At 45.0% G+C, this 23,854-nt stretch overlaps 1 protein-coding gene across 10 annotated transcripts in view; it reads right to left on the bottom strand.

The window, feature by feature from the left end:
• The window catches only part of SRGAP2 (SLIT-ROBO Rho GTPase activating protein 2), a 242,266-nt gene extending 218,872 nt beyond the window's left edge, over positions 1-23,394 (bottom strand). For 5 of the 10 annotated variants that reach the window (XM_081219057.1, XM_081219060.1, XM_081219059.1 and 2 more), the window contains exons 1-2: positions 23,256-23,394; positions 20,897-21,505 (exon numbers count right to left, since the gene is read on the bottom strand). In XM_081219057.1, coding sequence (XP_081075183.1) covers positions 20,897-20,963 — 67 coding nt within the window. In that variant the 5' untranslated portion in view covers positions 20,964-21,505; positions 23,256-23,394. The remainder of the gene's footprint in view (positions 1-20,896; positions 21,506-23,255) is intronic. The other 5 variants (XM_081219064.1, XM_081219065.1, XM_081219066.1 and 2 more) reach the window with 2 other exon arrangements.
• Positions 23,395-23,854: the final 460 nt, after the last annotated feature.

Here is a 23,854-nt window from a genome sequence, read left to right as displayed (position 1 = left end):
AGATTAATAAACTCCATGCTCACAGGTTCTCACACTTGGTATATTTTTCAGAAACACCCCCAACAAGATAAGAAGTTGGGAAATGGTTCCCTTGGCTATTTAAGAAAGAATGTCATCTTAAAAAAAAAATCATACTAAGGAACTGGCAGACACATGTCATTCTTTTGGACAATGTTTTTGCAAGTAGATTTGATTTTCTTTACTCAAATGTATCCAACTTTGGAGTTTGCAAGACCAAAATAGATACAGAAGAAGGTCCTCCAATTTCCCATTCTTGGCTCCAAAATAAATTAGTTTTATATTAAGTCAAGACACTGAGATTGCTGCTAAATAAGAATGATTCTAGGTCATGATTAAGATTGCTTTTCAGTACTTCCCCGGTGGCGCAGTGGTTAAAAATCTGCCTGCCAATGCAGAGGACACGGGTTCGATCTCTGTTCCGGGATGATCCCACATGCTACAGAGCAACTAAGCCCGTGCGCTACAACTACTGAAGCCCACGCACCTAGAGCCCGTGCGAAGCCTGCACACCGCACGAAGAGTAGCCCCTGCTCGCTGCAACTAGAGAAAGCCTGAGCACAGCAACAAAGACCCAATGCAGCCAAATAAATAAATAAATAATTTTTTTTTTTAAGTTAAAAGAATTTTTTTTAAAAAAGGTTGATTTTCAAACTATCAACAACAGTATATCTTAAATGCCCAGCACTATGCAAAACATCAGGGGCCGGTACAAAAGAAGTATAAAATAGAGTTCCTATCATCCACACCTAACAATGTAGAGACAGCTCTCAATTAATTTACCAAGAGTATGTTGCATAACAAGATTATTTGTAAGTTTTGTGTTTGAAGTGCAAACACATTTCCCCATAAAAGGCATGCGATAGAGTTTCAGATCTCAGGCTGGTAGAAAACTGACTCAGCCCACAGCGTAACTGAAATATCCAGTATGTGCAAATGAAACATGATATAGAAAAACCAGTGTAACGATAGAAATACCTGACGTGTATATGGTGCTTTGTTAGCTACAAAGAATTTTTCATACACATAAACTTCACCATGACTCTGTGGATAGGTGATATTTGGTACAACATGGTGATGTTGTCAACCATTGAGGAAATGGAGGCACAGAAAGCCTAGAAACTTCTTCAAAGTCACAGAGATACTAAGTGGCAACAGGACTCTAACACTGGCCTGCTGACTCCAAATCCCATTCTCTTTCCACTGGTGCAAAATGGAATAAGAAATAGGTTGTGAAGGGTTTTGTTTGCTTTGCTGTTTTTAAACTGATGCCTGAGAAAGAAGAAATTTCATTTGAGAAAGATGAGGAGGTAAATGGAAACTTTTAGGGATTCCAAAGGAGGCTTAGGGGCAATTTTAGAGGCTTTCAACAGTGACAGCACTGGTGCTTTATTGCTTTCATTTCACTGTGAGCCTTGTGGAGGGGCTTTTCTCCTTTCAGGTTCATCACTAGTGCTTTTCCAGTTCATCTGCCATGATTAAGGTACGTTGGAGGACGGTGTTCAGTTTGGGCTCTAACTCATGAAGAAGAATACACCATCAGCAGGAAGGGTTTGGAAAGATTTCCTTGATAATGGATAAGCACTGGGAAAGAGAAGGGAAGGAAGAATTGTGAGGAAGACAACCATGTGCATGAGGAAGACTGCCTGAGGAAGACAGAAGGCAAAGGGGATAGGGGCTGAGGGAGGCCATTATTCTATTAAGAGACCACAGGCCAGTGTAGAGTCGGCGCTCACCACTGCACCATCAGGCCAAGGCCGCTTGGCTGCAGGCCGACGAAGGAGGAGGCGGCAACTGCCACAACCCAGCTTTGCATAAATATGGGTCTCTCCTCCACAGTGATGGTCTCCAGTTGAGACATCTATAAAATTAGCAGATGACCACACGAATAATCACAATCTACACCTTCCACAAAAATCCTTTTAACTGAATAAAAGTGCCAAGAGTTTCATTCATCCATTAATCCAGTAAAACATTTACTGTGTGCCGAAGCGCCACACTAGATGCCAGAAAAACAAACATAAACAGGGACAGTCCCTGCCTTCAAGGAGCTCACAGTTTAGTAGGTGAGAAAGATGTACAAATAAATAAGTTCAAAGTAATGCAACTGGTATGAATGTATTTAGTTAAACACCAAGTACAGCATCAGCATAGTATACTACAAGCATAGACAGAAGCCAGTAGGTTCCCCAACACGCTCTACGTGGCAGACTTGCTGTTTATCATTTACCCATCTGTATACAGAGGCCCACACTAATATTAGGCCAAATCTACATTATTAATCACATATTTATTTGCCTGCTAAGTCACTATCTTGATGTCTGCCCTGCCCAAGTCGTTGTTTTGTTCTTATGGGGGAAGAATGGGTGTGCATATAAATCTCACCCAAATTGTGTAAGAGCAAACCTAAACTTGGGGTGGTACAAAAGAGGTTCACCGTAACACGGCATGTCGTTTCAAGTATGGCCCAGAAGGCAACGGGTGATTCACTTTAACAAACATCCCGAGTCAATGTTTACACAGGTCAAGTCTCCTTAAAACAAACTCCAGGAGCCCATCCACCATTTTCTGTCACAGCAGATAAAATCTTAATGTATACTTGTTTGGACTGTGTAATTTACAAAGCAGATGCACAAGCATTATATTATTTAATCAACACAGCAACCCCTAGGTATGCTTATTACATGGTCATCTTATATCTGAAGAAGCTGAGGCCAGGAGAGGTTAGGCATTTACCCAAGGCCGTGTAGTTAATGTAGTTAAGGGTCAAAGCTGGGACTGGTGTGCAAGCCTTCAAACCTCCATTTGGGTGGTTTTTTTCCTACCAAATTGCTTAAAATCTGGTTGCTTAAAATTCCCAAGCCAACTGTGGATAATCTTTGTTACTCAGAAATTTTTTTTAAAAGGAGATTATAATAATTCCTACAGTCTCCTTGTATCCAGCACATTGGATGAGAAGCAATCACAGGCCATTCTGCTCAAAACAGAAATAACACTAAAAAGTCAAAGCCTTTGGAGGTGATGATGGAATCCACTCGGTCCAACTGCCAATATCGAAAATATGTTTTCCCATAAATAGCTTTGGTCTGATCTCCTCTCTCAACAAATTCCACATCACAATCTCCAATCAAGACCTCTATCTCACCATCGCAAAGTTATTCAAATTAGGACAATTAGCCACTTGTGCTCCCACACCTTGAAACAGCCCAGGCACCACCCAGTCAAGTAGCGCTGAACTCAGCCTCTCCCACTCTCCCTTGGGATGCTTTTAAAATAACTTGTTCCTTTGCCAGCTCCTTGTCAACCCCTGAGAGCTCCGGTGGTGGAGGGTGGCGGTGGGGTTTGACTTGACTTTTCTTTAATTCACAGGTTGACCCTCAAAAGGGGCCTCTAACCGAATCTCTGGCCGGAGAGAGGTTTATCAGAGGAGAACAGGACAGCTAGGAGCTCAAGTTTTTCCTTTCCTTGTTTAGCTGTGCTCATCCCCTACAGGGACTGGGGAAAGAAAACGCTATGAATTCCTGAACACAAACAGTAAGTCCCCCTTCACGGGAGAACATTTCTCAAACTGAAATGTAAAGAAGCTGCAAATGAGGTCAGGTATTTGGCATGGGAGTGAGGTGCCATCTATTTCACGGTTTCTCTGCAACATTCCCGATTTAGAAGAAAGGAAAATGACAGATTTAATGAAAGTGGGGTGGCAGGAGTGGGGAAGGGATGGCACTGTCACTTGCCTGATGCCATTCCTGCTTGAATGGAACTGTCACCTCAAACTCAGGATGTCTAGAATAACGCTCCCTGCTCCCCCTCTCTCGGCAAGTGCGGCACCCCGACTTCCCCGTGACTATTTCTGCCATCGCCACCATTGTCCTCTCTGTCTCCCAAGCTAGAAAGCTCAGGCATTCCTGACTCTTACCTCGGCCCTGGCTCCTGTCTCTGTAGCCCATTTTCCAACCTTAGTAGCGTCTCTGACTATAATGTGGACAAACATGGTACTAAGGGTAAAAGAACAAGCAGGCTTTGGAGCCCAACAAACCTGGGCCTCAGTCACCACCCCACCCCAGGTCACCTGTCACCTTAGATCATCTGTCTGAGCACAGTTGATAGTTGATAGTTCAGTAAATGGAGAATCACACTCCCCTCATCGGTGGCACTAAGAATTGGTCATATTTAACAACATATTCACAGCGCCCACTTCCGGGCCGGGCACAGACTGGTGTACACTGTGTGGGCAGGAGCGAGCCTCCCTTCCCAGTCCAGAGCAACCAGAGTGTCTCTGAAACAGGACTGCACGGCCCCACTCTTCAACCCAGATGGCCTCTATTGTTCTGACCGTGGCAGCACAGAGCCAGACTCTGGCTGATCTTCAAGATCATCAAACTCTATCCAGCCCCGTCCTACTCCCCTGTCTCTTAACTCCTCTGCTCTAGCCAGGGTCTGCTCACTCACTCACTCAGCAAACATTGTTTGGGTGCCTACCACATGCCAACATGCTGCTGGATGCTGGGAATGTGAAGGTGAAAGGCTGCCCACCCTCAAAGAGCTCACAAGCGCCTTTCTGGTAGGGAGAGTGTATCTGCGGGAAGGGGTACGGGGTGGGGTGAGGGTGGATAGAACCATCATTGTATTACGGTGTAGGAAGTGATGCCGGAGGGGTGAGCATGGTGGGGGCTGTGGGAACACCACCAAGGGAAGTGCACACATGGCCTCTGTTCTTTCCTCCTACCCTCCAGTTAGCCAAATCCTACTCTGTAAGTCAAGGTCTCATTCATTCTGGCCCACACCTCTCCCATCTCTGAATTCCTCAAGTTCTTATCAACACGACTCATTTTTAGTCATCCACTGGCTGATGTCATTTCTTGTATTGCTGTCGGTTAAGTTTTTTTTATTACTTTTTTTATACGTTGGCAATTTTTCTCCACTGGTTTATGCGATTGTAGAGGATACCCACTAAATTCTAGACAGCTCTAAATCTCTCGTGGAACCTATATATTAATTATTGGTGGCATAAGGGTTACTGACAATCACAAAGTCATGTATTTATTTGGCACATTCTCCCCTCACCGCTAGGTCCTGACTTCTGCATGGCTTACCCTTGAAATCCAACCCAAAACAAGACAGAAGACCCCTGGTTATCTCTGAAACACTTTCCAACACATAATTTGTTACTACTATAGTTTTAAAACCTTTCCAAAAAAGATTTAAAGTGTAAGAAGCTCATCAAATAAAATCTGAGGTGGACACCCAGTATAGCAAACATAAAAGCAGAGCTGTTCTGGTTGGAGCCATGGTGACAGTTTACTGCTGCCTACCTCAGGAGGGAGACATGCAACTCTTCATCAACAGCCCCTGTCGCACATTCCAGATGGCAACAGTGTTAACACCACTACAGCATGAAGGCAAGCTCATCTTGCCCACAATTATGTGGAAATTCAATACATGTCCAAACATGCCATTACAAATCAATGGGGGAAAAGATGGCCCCTTTCAACAAACGGAATCAGAACAAATGGTTAGCCATTAGGAATATAAAATAAAGCTAGAGCTCTACCTCACACCATTCACAAAAATAAATTCCGCATTTATTCAAGTCAGATTCGTGAGAAGCAAAACTTAAAAACATTTAAAAGAACACATAGGAGAATATCCTTATGATTTCAGGATAGGAAAGGCTGTGTGTATGTGCATTCTAAAATAAGCCCAAACGATAAAGGAAAAGCTAGACAGATTTGAGTATATTAAAATTTAAAATTTCCTATACATCAAAGAATCCAATAAAAAGTGAAAAGTTAAGCCAACTCTGGGAGAAGGTATTTGCAACCCATATCACCAACAAAAGATAAGTAACCAGAATGTATAAGAAACACCCACACATCAATATTAAGAAAAAGAAAGGCCACCTAAATGCTGTTTCTAGACTGCAGTTCAAGAACTGCTCTGGGTACGTTTCCAGCTCAGTTCTCCCAGAAAACACAGTGAGGTAGTATCTTGTCCTACTTAGAAATGTTTATATTTTATTAGAGTTTATAATGTTTGTTACCATATATTATCTCAGTTTATCTATACAACTCTATACAACCCTAGCATGTAGGCAGAACATATATTATGCCATTTTATTGATGAGGAAACTGAGACTCAAGAAGTTAAGTGATCAGTTTTAGGAAAATATATACATCACTTCTAGTGAATAACAAAACCTAGATTTTCCATCTTCTAGTCTTTCCATTTAAAAATAAATTACCTCCATTTTTTTAAAAAAACACCTGTTTACACAAAAATCTGTACATGAATGTTCACAGCAGCTTTATTCCAAAAACTGGAAACAACCCAGCTGTCCTTCAATAGGTAAATGGTTAACAAACTGTGGTACATCCATACAGTGGAATGCTATTCAGCAATAAAAAGGAATCATCTAGTGATACACACAACAGCCTGGATGGATCACCAGATAATTATGCTGAGTGAAAAAAAGCCAGTCCTAAAAGGCTGGATACTATATGATGCCATGTATATAACAGTCTTGAAATGACAAGATTATAGCCATGGGGAACAGAGTAGTGTTTCCAGGAGTTAAGGAATAAGGACTAAGGGAAGTGAGATGAGGTAAAGGGGGAGACAGGACTATAACACGTCAACATGAGCGACCCCTTTAGTGATGGCACCGTTCAGCAGTTTGACTGTGTCAATGTCAGTGTCCTGGTTGTGACACTGCACTATAGTTTTGCATGATGTTAAGCATTGGGGGAAACTAAGTAAAGGGTATGTGCAAGCTCTCTGTATTACTTCTGAAGATTGCATGTGAATATGTAATTATTTCAAAATAAAAGATTTCCAAAAAGCCCAGAAAACAAAAACCAAAACTGCCTGAAATCACACTGCCCCGTTGTCGTGCCAGTCATAGGTTAAATGAGATAAAGTATGGAAAGACACTTCTCAGACTGCCAAGCGCTCTATTAATACCAGGAGGCAATCACTATCCTCCTCCTCCACCAGCCTCATCAATGTTACTCATTGTCAGACTATTCTCTCCCTTCTGGGCCTTCTATATCCCTCCACTGTGGCCCTGTCACTGTATTTGTGTAACCTGGCCATTCCTTTTAATAGGCGGTAGCTCCTTGAAAACCCAAACCTTGTTATGTACCTCTAGATGCCCACAACCCAGCACATAACAAGCACATAGTAGGTGTTCAATAAATGGGTGCTGGATTGAAATTAGCTCATGATATCCTTGTTCAATACCAGATGAACCAAAACTGGCGGCAGTGGGGAGGGGAGAATACTGGGAAGAAGAACACCCCAGCAGCCATGAGGCAACGCCTAGAAAGTTTCATCCATTACCTCCTCCTTCCCTGAGGCACTGAAAACCCAGCTGAAGCAAAGGTCTGTACAGAGGGAGTGGCGGCAGTAGCAAAAACATGAGTTCAGTTCATCAGGCCTCCTTTTTTATCCTCTTTCAAGCTCCGCAAATGAAAGAATTGACCATTTATAGTTTGGGTCACTGGAACAAGATGGAAAGGTAGGCTACAGTGTACTCTTCTGGAAAAGACTTTAAAGGTTAGCTGACAGCCCTTCTCCTGACGTGATTAGACTGAAGAATTGCCGGGGGCAGAAGACTATATACTAAATGATCTGTTAGAATCTCTCAGAGACTTCACACTCTGGGCAAACAGATTTGGCTCATGGGGCGGGAGGGGGTTCCCACACCCTGAAAACAATGCTAGCAGCTCCTTCCTCCTCCAAAGAGTTCTCGAGCATTTAAAAAAAAAAGCGCAAGCGAGTGCTTTGCTGCTCCTAATGTTATCGGATAATTTTTCAAATTCTTATTCAATTACATATCATGGTCTTATCTGCAATCTCCACAGGCCAGATAGCCCTGCTTTCACATCATGCCCACTGAGCCTGCAGAACACAAGTAATTCCAGCTCTCATAAACATGAGATCGTTTTACATTAAGTTTTGTAAGAGAGTGTGTGCGCGCGCGTATATGTGCACGCGCACGCCTGTGCTCAGGAGTGCCTCGTCTTCGGTGAGGAACAAGAAGACTTTAGGTAATGGAAGGTTAAAAACTTGGGAGGTTTGTTTCTGCCTGGATAATGATTAACTCTTTTTGCTGCTGGATCCAGAAGAGCTAGCATTTCTGGACTGGCAGTCCTGCTCCCTGGCCCAAGAAGGAAAGAAAGCTCACACGCACACATGTACTGTCAGAAAGAACTAACTGGTATCGATCGATTTCAGGCTTTGGCAGTGGGAACACCACTGTAGTTTTAAAGAGTACTAGGTGTTTTAAAATTGTATTGTCACTGGTCTTAAAATATCCAGATCAAGAACCTCATTAATCAAATCAACAGATATCATCTACCCAAAATGCTTCAACGTTTGTTTAAAACTGCTGACAGCAAAGCGTTGAGGTAACTTACATCACCACAAATCACTGAATAAATAAGAGAGATCAAGAGATACAGCACAACTGACTCCAAGGACATCTAAAACACAAAGCCTACTAATGTCATTTAAAGATGAAAACGTGGGCTTCCCTGGTGGCGCAGTGCTTGAGAGTCTGCCTGCTGACGCAGGGGACGTGGGTTCGTGCCCCGGTCCGGGAGGATCCCACACGCCGCGGAGCGGCTGGGCCAGTGAGCCATGGCTGCTGAGCCTGAGCGTCCGGAGCCTGTGCTCCACAACGGGAGAGGTTATAACAGTGAGAGGCCCGCGTACCGCAAAAAAAAAAGATGAAAACTTAAACTAACACGTGGAATCTAATTTTTAAAAATGATATAAATGAACTTATTTACAAAACAGCAACAGACTCACAGATTTCGAAAACAAACTTATGGTCACCAAAGGGGAAACGTGGTAGGGAGGAATAAATTAGGAGTTTGGGATTAACATATACACAGTACTATATATAAAATAAATAACCAACAAGGACCTACTGTATAGCACAGGGAACTCTACTCAGTATTCTGTAATAACCTATATGAGAAAAGAATCTGAAAAAGAATGAATATATATATATGTATAACTGAATCACTTTGCTGTACACCTGAAACTAACACAACATTGTGAATCAACTATACTCCAATAAATTAAATAAAATTTAAAAAAAGATGAAATCTTAAACCAGGAGTAGGAGAGATGAGTAGGAAGAACCTACAGTATCTGTTCTATGGTTTCTAGCCTTCTCTTAGGACAATTATGAACATGTAAACTCTATGTGTCAACTCACTTGAAGATAACCATTTTGGATCGTATGTCCTAAAAATGACGAAGCAAGGAACTAGTAATCCATCTTTCTACTTTCTAGCTGAGAAGCTGAGAATCCCAAAAGTGGAAGGACTTGTCCAACATGACATAGCTAGTTCTCCATGGCCCTACAGCCCTCCTTCCCTCCCTGTGAATGATATTTTTTAAATGCTGTACTGATAAAAATATGAGCTGTCATCATTATTAATGGTAGTCATTTTAAAACGACAGACTGTTACTTAGCCTATTCATTAGGTGGAAAGAAAACAAACACAATCGTGGATACACTTCCACTCCATATTACAGCATACCTCATCACAATCCACAAAGAAATCCCTTAGTTGACAAAAGGCCTAACATATGGAGAGGAATATAAGAGGCAAGAGGCCATCTTACATCCTGGGAGAGGCTGAAGTCACTTACCCCGCAGCCCAGATGTCTAGATTAACCCTACCCAGTTCCACATCCATGCCACCTCCGCCCAGTTTGTCCCAGACCAGATGTCAGGGATTAAAAACCTCCTACTTCCTTATTCTATAATTTTAATTTAAGACAATCACCCAAATTCCATTTTCTTTTTCTTTTAAATTCAAGTTCTGTACACAACATAAATTTCTATAACACCCAGCGTTACACAAGTTCCACCTCTGGCCCATGACCATTGATGAGGAAAACCGTATGCACAAGTATCAGGAGAGAATTTTCTCACCCTGTAAGTCTCTGAGCTTACTGGAAGTCCTAGGTTTAATATATTTATCCTGATTAAAGCATTTATTGTCCCTAGTAACCCAGTCACAAGTCCACCTCCAGGTCAATCAAGTAACTATCCCTCACCTCAATTTCTCCAACTGTGAGGCTCACCTTTCTATCAGATAGTGACACCTAACCAAGTGTCACTTCAGATGCTCTCCAGAGCAGCTGCCACTGTGCCACCACAGGGGTCCACGCTCCATGTATGCAGCAGCCACAGAGACATGGCAAGCCCTGGGGCTGGGGAGAGTGTCATTCAGAGAATACAACGGGTTTTGTACTTACAAGTGTGCCTGCTAAATAGGGGCAAAACTGCTACCTTCAATATCTTAAATAAGCAAAACTAATGAACCATGAAAGCTGGGGCGAGCCTTAGAAATTTTCTAATTTAACCCCACTTTCCTAGATGAGAAAGCCAAGGCGTAGGCAGATCAAATAGGTATATACTAGGAAGATATTTAGAACACTGCATTTAGAACTCCTTTTCGCATCAAGATACTAGGAAATGAGAACAATCAACTAAATGTCCACAGCATTTCATAGTTTCAAAGGCATTTCTAATGAATTATTTCACTGGAGCCTCACAACAATGTTGAGTGGGCCTGGTTTCCCACTCTGCCTTCATCACTTACTAGCTGTGTGCTTTGGAGTAAGTTATTTAACCTCCCTGTTTCTCATCTGTCAACTGGGGATAATAATAGTAGCTACCTCATAGGGCTGTTGGGAGATTCATGAGTTAAGACTACACGTAAAGCACTTCAAACACAATTTAGACATAAGAAACACTCACTAAATGCTAGCCATCTTCATCATAATCACCATCACCATTAGCCAGGGCCAAGAATTGTTGTCCCGATTTTACAGATGAGGAAACAAACAAGGAATTTTGAGACCTGAGGTGAGTTACCCCCCAAATCACAGTTGTAAATGGCAAAGCCAAACTAGAACCAAGGCTTTCTGACTCCAAATCCAGCACTCTTTCCCAGGGAACCATGCTGCCCTGTAGTTCAGTTTGTTATGGCCCCAAAGAAGTATTGCTCCAAAATAGATATCTCAGTCAAGATGCTTTCTCAAACAGCAGCTTACACATCTGACAAGATCTGGCAAAATTCCCCTCACCCCCCTAAAATAAATAAATAAACACAAGAAAAAGACTAGTGGGAAAAAGGAGCAGATCTCCAAGGGGTTTCAACGCTTGGAGAAATTGGTGCCAACTCTTCAGAAACAGGATGTATTTCTTAAAGCTCCTGGCATATCATGTCTTGGCCAGCTCACGCTCCTGGATCCCTTTGTTTTCTGTGCTTTGTCTTCCTGTGGAGCCCATGGCTGGTGAGGTCACCTTCTCCAGGGTGAGCACTCAGACCCTACTATGATTTTGAAAGGCAGAATCTGGGCTCAGGCAGCAAAGACAAGGTCCCAACTTTCATGATGCCTTTTGGGTCACCTGCCCACTGATTAGTGCATTTTTAGAAGAAAAGGTTAAAAAAAAAAAAAAAAAAAAGCTCTGCCTTCTCCCTAACAGATGGCATCCTAAAATACTCACAGAAATGCAGAAATGGAGGAGGTGCACTTCCCAGCTGCTCTTCCTTCCTCATGAATGTATATTTCAAGTTCAGAACCCTTCCTTCACAATGTATAAATAAAGTCAAGGCTACTTAATACCAAATGACTAGAAAAACCAGCGGGGAGAGTTTTTCTGTTGGTCACTTTGGACCTTTCTTCCCCTTTTACCATAGACCATGCAGCTGCTTCTAATAAGGCAATAGCTCTCTCCAAAACCATGCCTCGAAAAAGTATCCCAGCAGTTCTTCTTCAGGTCAACTCTGTTTTAACTCCTGGTCAAAACAGACCTAAACTTTCTCAAATTTAGACCTGGAATATCTGTTTTAAATGATGAATAAATCCTGGACAAATGTAGAACGTGTTTTTCTTCAATTACAGAAAAACCTTACTTTTGTTTTAAACTCTTTCAAATTTCAGAGTTAATATTTTCCTTGAATTTTAAGGAAAGACATGATGGAAGAACTCAATTAATGATTCTAAAGGAGCAGAGGGGGTAGTAAATAAGGAAAAACTTAACCCCATTGGGGAACCTCCACAGCGCTACATAGTTTGTACTTGTCCCTGTGTGATGATAATATTCACAATGTTTAATCTACTTTGAATTTCAAATAACATTAACATAAGGAGAAGTCTTGTTATTGGAGCAGGAGGAGAAATGCAGAAGCAAGGCATCCTAGCACTGTCAAATCCAACCTCAACTCAGAAAAGGTTCACATTCAATTTATAAGTATTTATTCATTTCCATGCCAGAAGCTGGACACATGGAAATGAATAAAAGACAATTCCGTCCCCCAGGTACTCAGCTAGTTATAAATAATGAGGTGTAAATGAAGAGATTACAGTGTAATATGATGAGTGCAATATACAAATAAGCACAAAGACACTGCTGAGGAGATGCTGAGGGTGGGCTGAGTAACCCTGTGCAGAGATGCTAAGGAATCCTGCTTGGGATCTTGCACAGGGTCACTATGCAGAGAATAGGGATAAGCAGGGAACACTTCCTGGAGGTGGTGACATCTGAGCTGGGTTTTAAAGGATAAGTTTTCCAGGTTCAAGGAAAAGCACCCATTCTAAACAGAAGACACAGCATGGATAAAGCATGAATCATGAAATAACATAATGCAGTAAGGGAACGAGAGGCAGTTTAGCCTTCTAGTGGTAAAAAATGTGATCAAGGTAATTGGGAAGTGATGAATGTAAACAGTCTATGCTATGACCTTAGCAGAACAGTAAGTTTGGTTTTTTAAAAAATCACTTTGGTGGTACTATGCAAGATACATTATCAAGATCAGATTAAGAAACTACTTCTAAAAAAATTATTTGTAGTAGTACAGGTGACTCATTTATGCATTCATCATTACAGCCAGTATATATTTACTAAGAGCCACCATTTAGGCTGCAACACTATTCTAGACATGTTTACTATCTGAAGGGCCCCCCCCATAGTAAGCGTTACTTATTTAGCATTTAATACTTGCCATACATGGAGCTAGCATTTTACACACATTCACAATAAACCAGCAAGGTTGGTCTTATCTCTGTGTCACAGAAGAGAAGTTGAGTGAGCAAGGATATACAGCAAGGAGGTGATATTGACAAGATTCCGACTGAGGGCTACTTCCAAAGCCTACACTCTTCACATTGCACTGCACTACACAACCTCAAACCATTCCTACCAGAAGTCTAGCAGTAGAGAGAAGACTAAAAGACAAATATTTAAAACCTAAGACAGTACAAGATCAATGCCATAGCGCTATGTGAATGAAGTAGAGAGAAGGGTCATTTCTGATCAGTGTGACCAAGGAAGGCATGCCAGAAAAGTTGAGCTTTACTAGAAGGGTGAGATCTCAGTAGGTGGAGATGTGGGGCTGAGCAGGGAGAAAGAGGTATTCCATGAACAGTGCTCAGAACTTAGACTCTGGTGATGGCCAAGGTTCTAACTCCTTTTCATTCACTAGCTGCAGCCTCTGGGTGAGTCGCTGAATCTCCTCTTACACCTCATTTTCTTCATCAGTAAAATGAGATAAAAACAATATATTCCTCCTAGAATTGGTGTAAGAATTATGAAATAATTTATGTAGAGTATTTAGCATAATGCATAGTACATTAAGCCCCAAACAAACAGCAAAAATATTAGTTAATAGTATATGCGTCTAAAGAATGGCAAATAGGGAATTCCCTGGTGGTCCACTGGTTAGGACTCTGCACTTTCACTGCTGAGGGCCCGGGTTCAATCCCTGATTGAGGAACTAAGATCCCGCAAGCCACGTGGTGTGACCAAAAAAAATAAAGAATGTCACATAGTGCAGATAGGCCTCCAGTCCTTTTAAAGTAAAATGAAAAAGTATGGTTGACATGATAGGCTGCAGCCAGATTGAAGACCAAGTAATATTCACCTTGGAAAGCTGGTCTCTATTCAACAGACGATAGGGAATCAATCATTAGAGGAAAGAAGCCATATTCATAACACTCTGAGCAGATCTCCCATGGGAGCCCCCAGCCCCTCCCCTTGGCATCTGGCTCACTTGTGACCAGTTTCAGAAGAGGCCTGAGGCCCAGGGGACTAGTTCAAGCAAGGACTATAGGAAAATAGATACTGTCATTCTTCAACTTGTAACGTATCCAAGATTTTTTTTTTTTCTTTTTTCCCCTATCCTGTACCCTCTCTCCTAAACATGGTACTAGCTGAGACACAATTATTAACACAACTTCCCTGGGAGATTGTTTATTTTTATTTACTGAGGTTAAATAAATTTTCCAGGGACCAATCTGGGTAGCTTGGATCATTATTTAAAACTTGGTAACATCTGGCTTTTACTTATTTATTTTTAACCTAATGTCATTTCTATAATACAGTATTATCTTACTCATTTATTAACACATTATGATGAAGAAACTTTGTGATGGTTTCATTCACTTATCTTGATTGTGATGTTTTCATAGGTAGATAACATGCCAAAACTTATCAAAGGTATATCTCAAACATGTGAGGTTTATTATATGTCAATTAAACCTCAATATAGCTGTTAAAAATACAATAAAAGTTTAGTCATTCACATAATTATTAAAAGGTATAAAATTAATACACAATGCTTATACTACCAACATAAATATATACTCATAATATGAAAATATGTATATTTAAAGGTTAATTCTAAAAATTTAATGAGGACAGGTGATTATATAGAAATGTATACACAGGCCTGTAAAACTTTGGTGTAGAGGACATTTTAAAAAAATAGGAATATACCTATGTTCGTGGCAGCATTATTTGCAATAACCAAAAGGTAGAAACAACCCAAGTGTCCATGGATGGATGAATGGATAAACAAAACGAGGATTATACATACAATGTCCTTAAAAAGGAAGGAAATTCTGACACATGCTACATCCTGGATGAACGTTTAAGACATTATGCTAAGTGAAATAAGCCAGTCACAAAAGGACAACTACTGTATGATTCCACTTATATGAGGTACCTAGAGTTGTCAAATGTGGGCAGGGGGCAGTTGTTGTTTAATGGGTACAGAGTTTCAACTCTGCAAAATGAAGAGTTCTGTGGAAGGATGGTGGTGATGGTTACACAACAATGTGAATGTAATTAATGCCACTGAACTGTACACTTAAGAATGATTAAGATGGTAAATTTTATGTTATGTGTATTTTACCACAATTAAAGAGAGAGGGCTTCCCTGGTGGCGCAGTGGTTGAGAGTCCACCTGCCAATGCAGGGGACACGGGTTTGTGCCCCAGCCCGGGAAGATCCCACATGCCGCGGAGCGGCTGGGCCCGTGAGCCATGGCCGCTGAGCCTGCGCGTCCGGAGCCTATGCTCCGCAACGGGAGAGGCCACAACAGTGAGAGGCCCGTGTACCGCAAAAAAAAAAAAAAAAAAAGAGAGAGAGAGAGTTTCTACACATTATTGTAAAATCAGTAAAAGTGTTATTTTGTAATTTTCAAAGACATTTTTAAGTGCTCTCATTACTTATTTTTAATTCAAACAACTTTGAAGGTAACTCTCCCAGATTCCCCAAAAGGCCAATTCTGTAGTTGACCAGTTAAAACTATTCACTTGAATTGTATTACCAGTAGAAATCTAAATATCAACTTCTTTTTCCCTACAACATGACATCATATTTTCCTAACAAAGCCCTCAGAGGTCTAGGGTCTAAAGTAATCACAATTCCCATGAAGAAAACCTCTCTTCTGGAAGGAGAACCCTACAGGTGCCACCAGCAGCCCACGTTTATCTAGAGTGAACAGTGGGAGTTTAGGAGTCAGGGGCTGAGCACCTGCTGATTTTAAAGGGTGTGGACCCTACATATCAGGGCCAGGTCAGACCCTGTAAACTTCAAAACAGAGAAATGATTAGGGCTTGTCTAGGCTGTCAACCTGTGTGGTGCATAATTACCAGATGGGCTTCTCCAAGGAAATTTCTGTTCCCATTCCCCAAGAGAATGCCTGAACTGGAAAAGTTAAGGACCCCTCACAAACCTTGTTTCTAACCATTGCTACTTTGCAGAGCACACAGCATCCCCAGCTCCTTGCCCACCACCTTCCTCCAGGGCCTTTTAACTTGGAGATACAGCGTACAGTACTTTAATTTTTCCAAGAGCTTCATTTTCTTCCAGGAGCTCACCTTACTTAGAGTCCTATTTTCCCTGAGCAAAGGAAGAGGTGCCTTCAATCATCTCGCAGGAAGATGATAGCATCTGCTTGGGGATTCCAACGAGATGTTTTACTGCAGCTTTTCACAAACTGATTATATTTAAAGCTCCCTTGAGGAATGGGGGCTGGGAGGAAAGAAGCTTCGGAGAAGACCTTTGTTGGCAGGAGTGAAGAACCGCTCACACCTCCCCGGGGAACAAGCTTGTTTAAATATCAGCAATCCGCATTCCCAAGTGTGTGTGCCCACACAATATGTCTAAAGTTTTAAATTTCATCTCCTGCTCTGAAAGGGTCCTGAAAGGGTTAAACTGTTCCAGGCAAAGGCTTTTCTATCAAAATGCTCCAGATGGAAATTACAAAATTTCACTTCTCAGCTCTGTGGTGCTCACACACTGTTCTTCTAAAACATTAAAAAAAAAAAAAAAAAAAAAGACAAGACCCCTAATGTTCTCAAGAAAGAGAATTTGACAGCTCAGCACACAGTGCCACTCTGTTTCAGATGATTCCTCCTAGAATATTTGCATTAATTGTCAATCTCAAGTTTTCTGGGGGACAGTAGAAACTCAAGGTGTGGAGAGGGTACAGGAAAAGGAGCCTTGAACAAAGACAGGACAAGAGCTGGGAGGGTTTGCTGCGATGTGAACTCATCCAAATGCCAGCTAGATTACCACCTCTTGTGATGGTTATGCCCTGCACCTTACCACCTTTTGCGGCTCCAATCCCAAAAGAAGCTAACTAACTAGAGGCCAAAAGGCCTCAGGTTATGACCATGAATCTGACCATGAATCTGTCAAGAACTTGCCGAGATTAATGTATATGAAGCACTTTGTAAATTGAGCCATGTACAAATATGAAGAGTATTATTGCTTTCGAGTCAGAGATTGAAAGGCATGAACTTTCAAAGGAATCTGAACACCCACAAACCAGAAACAATGATGGTTTTTAAGAAGTCGGCTCCAAGGCAGGCTAAGGAGTCACGCCCTTCATAAAACCACACTGGGGTAGGGTTGGGGCTGCAGTCTCAGAAGTCGCTCAGGGCACACGCAAGCAGGTGGTTTAAAGGGACCCAAAACCACAGGATAGACAGGGTCCCCCAAAGTCCATTAAGGGTCCCCTTGATTCAAACCATTCTGACTGAAAAGCAAGACGCAGGCCTCTGGTCAGAGACATATAGAACAACAGCGGCCAACAATTAGACAGTTTACCTGTTCATTTTACAGAATGGGAAACTGAGTTCTAGAGGGTTTAAGTGACTGAACCAAGATACCTTTCACTACTACTGGAGGAACTTAAACTAGAACTCAAGTTTCATCCTAGACTTGTTTCCTATCACTATAACTGGCACTTTGGGAGTGAAAAGGCAATGTGGCCTTAATGGTCATCCCATTTCAGCAGGCCTTACTATTATTGAGCATTTACAAGTGCCAGATACTGTGCTAAATGATTTTGATATACTAGCTCATTGAATCCTCACAATGACCTTAGGAAACACATATTATGTCGCCTATTTTCCAGGTTAGGATCCCAAGGCTTGGACAAGTCAGGTAACCTGCCCAGGGAGCGAGGCAAGCGAGTGAGAGCACTGAGATTTAAACCTGGATCCCTTTGACTCAAAAACTTGCGCTCTGGGCTTCCCTGGTGGCGCAGTGGTTGAGAGTCCGCCTGCCGATGCAGGGGACACGGGTTCGTGCCCCTATCCCGGAAGATCCCACATGCCGCGCAGCGGCTGGGCCCGCGAGCCATGGCCGCGGAGCCTGTGTGTCCGGAGCCTGTGCTCCGCAACGGGAGAGGCCACAGCAGTGAGAGGCCCGCGTACAGCAAAAAAAAAAAAAAAAAAAAAAAAAAAAAACTTGCGCTCTTAACCACCAGACCAAAAAAGCAATTTTCTTTTTTATCTTGGCACCTATAAGAGAAGTAACACTGGCAGCACTATGAGTCCCACACAACACATAAAAAGCTGAAACATCATAAATCTGTCCAAGGGCTTCCAGCTAGTAGGGGAGCGGAGCCAACCCAGAACCCGGGCCCTTTGTCTCCAAGTTCTATGATCTTCCATGGAGAGCACAGACTCTAGAATGCAAGCTTCATGAGGGAGAGGACTTTTTCTTGTTCACTGCTACATCATCAGTCCCCAGAACCCATTGAAGGCACTCAGTAACTAGTTGATGAATAAAGAAGTGGAGTCCACCTGCTGTGGTTTGGCTGTGTGACCTTGGGAGGGCTTCTTTATCCTCTCTAAGCCTCAGTTTCTTCATGCAGTGAATAGAGGATGAAGTAATATTCACCTCCACGTATTAAGTGAAGATTAAATGAGACAATTCTTATAAAGCACTTGGGACAGGCTGGAACATAATGACCACCCAAAATGTAATCTATTATTATCACTATTACTACTATTATCCATGGTCAGACTTTGGCTTCTTAAGTCTTTTTTTCCCTACACTGGTCAAATGATGTTTCATAATAATTATGAATAGAATAGAATAGAGAATTGGGAGTCAGTAACCTGCTTCTAGTTTCAGATCTACCACCATCTAGCTGTGTGACCTTGGACAAGCCTCTTTATTTCTCTATACTCGCCTCAGCTGTAAATGAGGGACTAAACCATTCAAATCAGTCTCTTAAGCATTCATTGGGCACCTTCTCTGAGTAAGACATCATGCTCGGCCACCTATAAAATTCTATGATCCTGAATAGTGCTAATGAAAAGATATCAGTACAAAGCAAAAGAGTCCCCTGCTTGTGGCAAGGGTGGATGAAGACAAACCCCAAATAGTCAACTGCATTACATCATCTCAGCGAGTAATGTTTGTAAATACACAAAGTATTTAATTGAGACACTTGTGAGAAATCCTTCACCAATACAGAATCAGCAGATACAGTTCTATTAACACCTATCAGTCCCGAACCTTCCAAAAAATAAACATGTAAAGTCATTTTGCACCTTAGTCAAATGGCGTGCTTCTGGAGAGAAATCTGGGAAAGTCAAAGTTATTAACGCTCCCTATGGCAACAGTTAAGAATAGGATGTATTTAAAAAAAAAAAAAAAAGAAGAAGAAGAATGACATATCTGGTTAAAACTGCAGGGGGGAATTCCAGCAGCAAACTGCAGTGCATCTGGACAGGACACTGAGGCCAGTGGCTTATTGTTTACAAAAAGAGGCCCAGATTATGAACAGTGACAAGAGGCCAAGACCTCAGTTATACCTCACAACCACACCTCTCCCAATCCCAGTTCAACTGAAGCTATCCATCAATCAACTCCCCCATCTCTGTAAGAAACCCACCAATATTTGCAGCCCAGTGGCTAGAAGGTCCCTCAGGGCACCTCCAGCATTGACCAACCTGATGACATTAAAAAGATCCTACAGGCACAGTGGGGACTTCAGACTACCTTCCAACCTTCCAAGAGATAAAGCAGCTGCCCATTTCACACTCTAGCCCTACTCGCACTCCCCGCGATCATTAGAGGGGAGGCATGGCCCTTCCCAAGTCCTCTAGGATAGGAAAAGGTCTTCTCACATTGGTGCAGGGAAAGAAGGAGGGGCCCCTCCCTCTGTACTCAGAAACAAAGGAAAACCCAGAGCTCCAACCATGTGGTGTAACATTCAAGGCCACCCACCTCTCCCACTACCCAGCTGAAGTCTCAGTGAGCTAGAGCCACATGGCTCTTTCCAGTGACTGGCTAAGAAGGGACGGTGCCTTGCAGAACCATGCGCTGGGGCTCTTTAACAGGCAGGAACCCCTTCTATGGGAATTGTTGGTTAAAACAGGCTATCTGGGAAGGGGGTTTGATTCGTGCACCAAGTCAGGCAGTGGACTAGATGTGCTACCAGGTCACTTGCTTTCTCTAGGTCCACATTTTGCTTTACCCCTCATATTTTTGCAGAGAGGTAAGCAGGCCTTTAAAAGCATGTATTCTGGAGCAGAGGACAACACAGAAGGGTTAAACAATTATGTCTTCCCATTCTCCAGACTCAGCGCCACCCAGCAACAACCCAACTCCATTCAGGTTTAGGTGAGGGCGGAGACCGGGTGTGAGTGACCTTATTCTTTCTGTTCTCTGATCTCTGAATGCAGACAACCAGAGACCAGGCAGGTACAAGGTGCACCCAAGATGGCCAAAGATTTTCTGTGCCTGATGCCACAGCAAGTGTCATGTTTTGATATAGTGCACCAGAAAAAAACCCCTCCTCTCCCAGGGCTCTCCAAATGGTACACTTTCTCAAGGTTGCCTTTCTCTGCCTGGACTCCTCTTCAACCTCTGAAATAAATTCCCAAACACCTGTCAGATTTCAGTTGTCCTTCAAGGAAACCTGACCCAGACACCCAGAGGCAAATTGCCGCCTTTCTCTCTCCAAGAACCTCCTGCCCCTCCCCCCACCCTATTTAGCCTGGGGAAAAGGACTGCCAAAATAATGGCCAGCCCTACAGACAAATCTAAAGCCCACTCCGAAAATTCCTTTCCAGAGCCTGTGGCCCCCGGCATGGCCAGTCCCTCGGAGGCTCGGACCCACATATGAAACCACCTCTGGGGTCAGCCTGCCCCCGCCTGCTCCACCCAAAGAAATGAACATCTTGCAAATCAGGGTGGAAATCCATGTCTCAATGATCTACGGAGAATATGCATTATGCTATTTTTCAAAGCCCTTACCTTTGACCTGAGTATCGTACTCTGCTATAATCTCCTTATCCTTTTTGAATTTGGCTGGAGACGTCATGTTTTCCTTCTTTCTTCCAAATTCGAATTGTGAATTGATAAATCCACGGGAAAAATCCAACCACCGAAATCAATACCTCCAAGATCGCTTCTCCCAAGGGCAGAAGGGGCCCCCCGCGGTGGTCTCCAGCGCTCCGGGGAGCGCGGGCTGCGGGCTGGGCAGGCGGCTACGGCGGACACATGCAGACGGTGGGCGCTGGGGCCGGCGCGGCGGCGGTTGGTTCCTGTGCTAGAGCCCAAGCCGCAGCCTCAGCATTAGCCGGGAGAACTGCAGCGCCCGGAGGCTGGCCTGGGGTCTGACATCAACGACACAGGCGGGGAGTGGAAGTCCTTCCGCACAACATGGTGTGGGGGGCGCGGGGATGTGGACTCGCCCAGCTGGGTCCCCGGGAGGGAGTGGGTGCGTATCGGGGTGCCGGGGGAGGGCTGGGCGTGCTTCGCGGTTTTTTGTTGCACAGCCTCGAAGATGCTGCAAATCAAATCCCAAACGGGAGCCGCAGCAGCGCAGACTGGATCGGAAGTCGTTTGCTCCGGTTCACTTGCCTGTAAATGCAGGGAAAAGAGGAGGGGGCGATCAGCCCCAGCGCAGATCCTAATCGATGCGGGGGTGGGGTAAGGGAAGCCGTTTCCAGCCTGGCCTGGGCCCATTCATCTCAGCCAAACGCCGCCCGGCCCGCAGAGCCCGGCGCAGCGAGGTGGGGAGGAAGGAAGCTCCCTCCGGATTTTGTTTTAAGGCTGAAAGAAAACACTTTGGAGCAGCCGCCTTCGAGGGCTTGGGGTGGGGACTAGCGGCGGGAACGCGGGGCTCCGGGCGGGGACTGCGGCACCTCGGCGACCTCCCGAACCTTGCCAGCGCTGGGCAGCGGCTACCGGAGGGAACCCTCCCGGCCCTGCCTCTGATACGGCCCCCGACCCCCGGCTGGGGCAACTCCCTTGACTTAAAAGGGGATCAAAGCCAGGGAGGGACAAGCCACCCGGGCACAACTTTTCTTCCCCTGCGCCCCTCCTCCCAGTTGTTTTGTTTTTGGTTGCTAGCTTCTCTTGGCAGCAAAGTGTTGGGGGGTGAGGGGGGAGTGATCTGCAGGAAAAAGCCTGCTCGGCACGGGACACATCCAGGAAAACAATGTGGTCGGCAGAAGCAGGAAACGGGTAAGAGGCGAGGGTCGGAGTCGGGAAAACCGGGAAGGCGGGGGGTGGGGGGCGGGGGGGGAGGAAGGCAGCCACCGCCTCTCAGGCCATCCCCAATTGGTCACCCAAGCCCAGAGATCCCAGATACCGCACCCAATCCCCGGCTGGGGGTTGGGGGAAGGTCGTTGAGGGTCGCAGTCCCGACTCCTCGCACCAGGAGGTACCCGAGGAGATCCCGCTCCGACCCAGGCCCAGGAGGTGGGAGGGACTGGGACGCGAGTGCAGAGCCGGGCGTCTCGCTCCCGGACGCGCCGCAGCGGCGACCCTCCCTCCTTGGCCGCCCCTTTCCCTTTCCGCGCCGGGAGTCTCCCACTTCCCGCGCCTGGAGAAAGGGCCGCACCGAGGGAGGAACAGGGAGCAGAAGCGGCGTGGTGGTTCAGACAGGCAGGAAGCGGGGAGGGGGGTGAGAGGTGGGGTCCTGAGGCTGCACGGGAACCGCGGATAACTGGAGCTTTTGCACACGCTTGAGAGGCGAGGAGAGGGCAAAGGGAGGATTACCTTGGGGGTGAGGGGGAAGTTAGGAGACTATCGTGGGCCGCGATGTTACATGGAGTACTAGGATATTAGCAACTTTGGGGACCCAGATATAGGTCTGGGAACGGGAGTGCGTGAAGAGGAGCCATTCCGGGCGGGCCGGGGGCTGGGGCAGGGGAAGAGCCCCGGAAGCAGTGCGGAACACCCATCCTTCTGGGTCCAGGGCTGTAACCCGACTGTCTGCCAGGACTTGGAGACAGAGGAAGAGAGCAGCCGATGGTTACGGGTGATGCCAGCGACGGTTGCCCGAAGGTGGACCAAGGCTGCCAGTGTGCAGAGGACTTGGGGAGGGGGCTGGGTGCAGACTGCGCGGCGGCATGTGAGCCAAGGCAGAGTCCCAGGCAGTACGGTAAAGGGCGGAGATGCAGTCCTAAAGAAGTATTTGGGCTGTACTGGGAGATTGGGAGTGGGTCAGGAGGGAGGCGGTCTGAGGGATTTCGGGCGGCAACGCTAAGGCGACGCCGAAAGCAGCATCCGCGCCCTCTCCTTCCCGCCTCTGCCCGGATTTGTTCAGTCAGGGCTCCAGCTCCGCGGCGGGGAAGAAGAAAGGGGAGAGGGAAGGAGCCTTTACCTGGCTCTGACGCGACGGGTCCCGGGCCCCCGGCTCCGCTTCCCACTCAGAGCTCTCCTCCCCTCTCTTCCCCGCCACCCGCGTCTACGCAGATCGGTCCCCCAGTCCCCTGAGGAGCCTCCGCCAACTCCGCAGGACCCCGCCGGGAAGCAGAGCCCACCCCCTTGCCAATCACCGCCCACTTTCTATCGACCGATGGGGCCTGTAGCCAATAGGAATAGGTGATCCCAAGAGGCTAGGAATGAGGAGGAGGGGCTGGCGAAACTTGGAGGTGTGACTAGCACTACCGAGGCGTGGTCACAGAGTAAGCTCCTCCCCGGGTTGCCGAACCCCAAAGTAGAACTGATAGACGGGATTAAGATAGAGCCAACAGCCAAACACATACTTTTGAGAGAAGGCACGACCAATTGGACCGGGGCAGTGAGGAGGGGCGTTGCGGAGAATTTTAGCCAATACAGAGTAGAGAACGGCGGGGACTGTAGAACGTCTTCCAATGAGAAGCTCGAAGGGCGAGCCTTGCCGCTTTCACTGGGGCGGGAGTAGGGTTCGCCCAAACCTCCCGGAGCCGACCAATGAGATCGGAGGAGGGGCCAAGCTCG

The sequence above is a fragment of the Mesoplodon bidens genome (genome assembly GCF_964165515.1).
Source record: "Mesoplodon bidens genome assembly, chromosome: 2".
Classification (NCBI taxonomy): Eukaryota; Metazoa; Chordata; class Mammalia; order Artiodactyla; family Ziphiidae; genus Mesoplodon; species Mesoplodon bidens.
The sequence above is the reverse complement of the archived record's forward strand: the minus strand, read 5'-3'. Positions and strand labels throughout refer to the sequence as shown.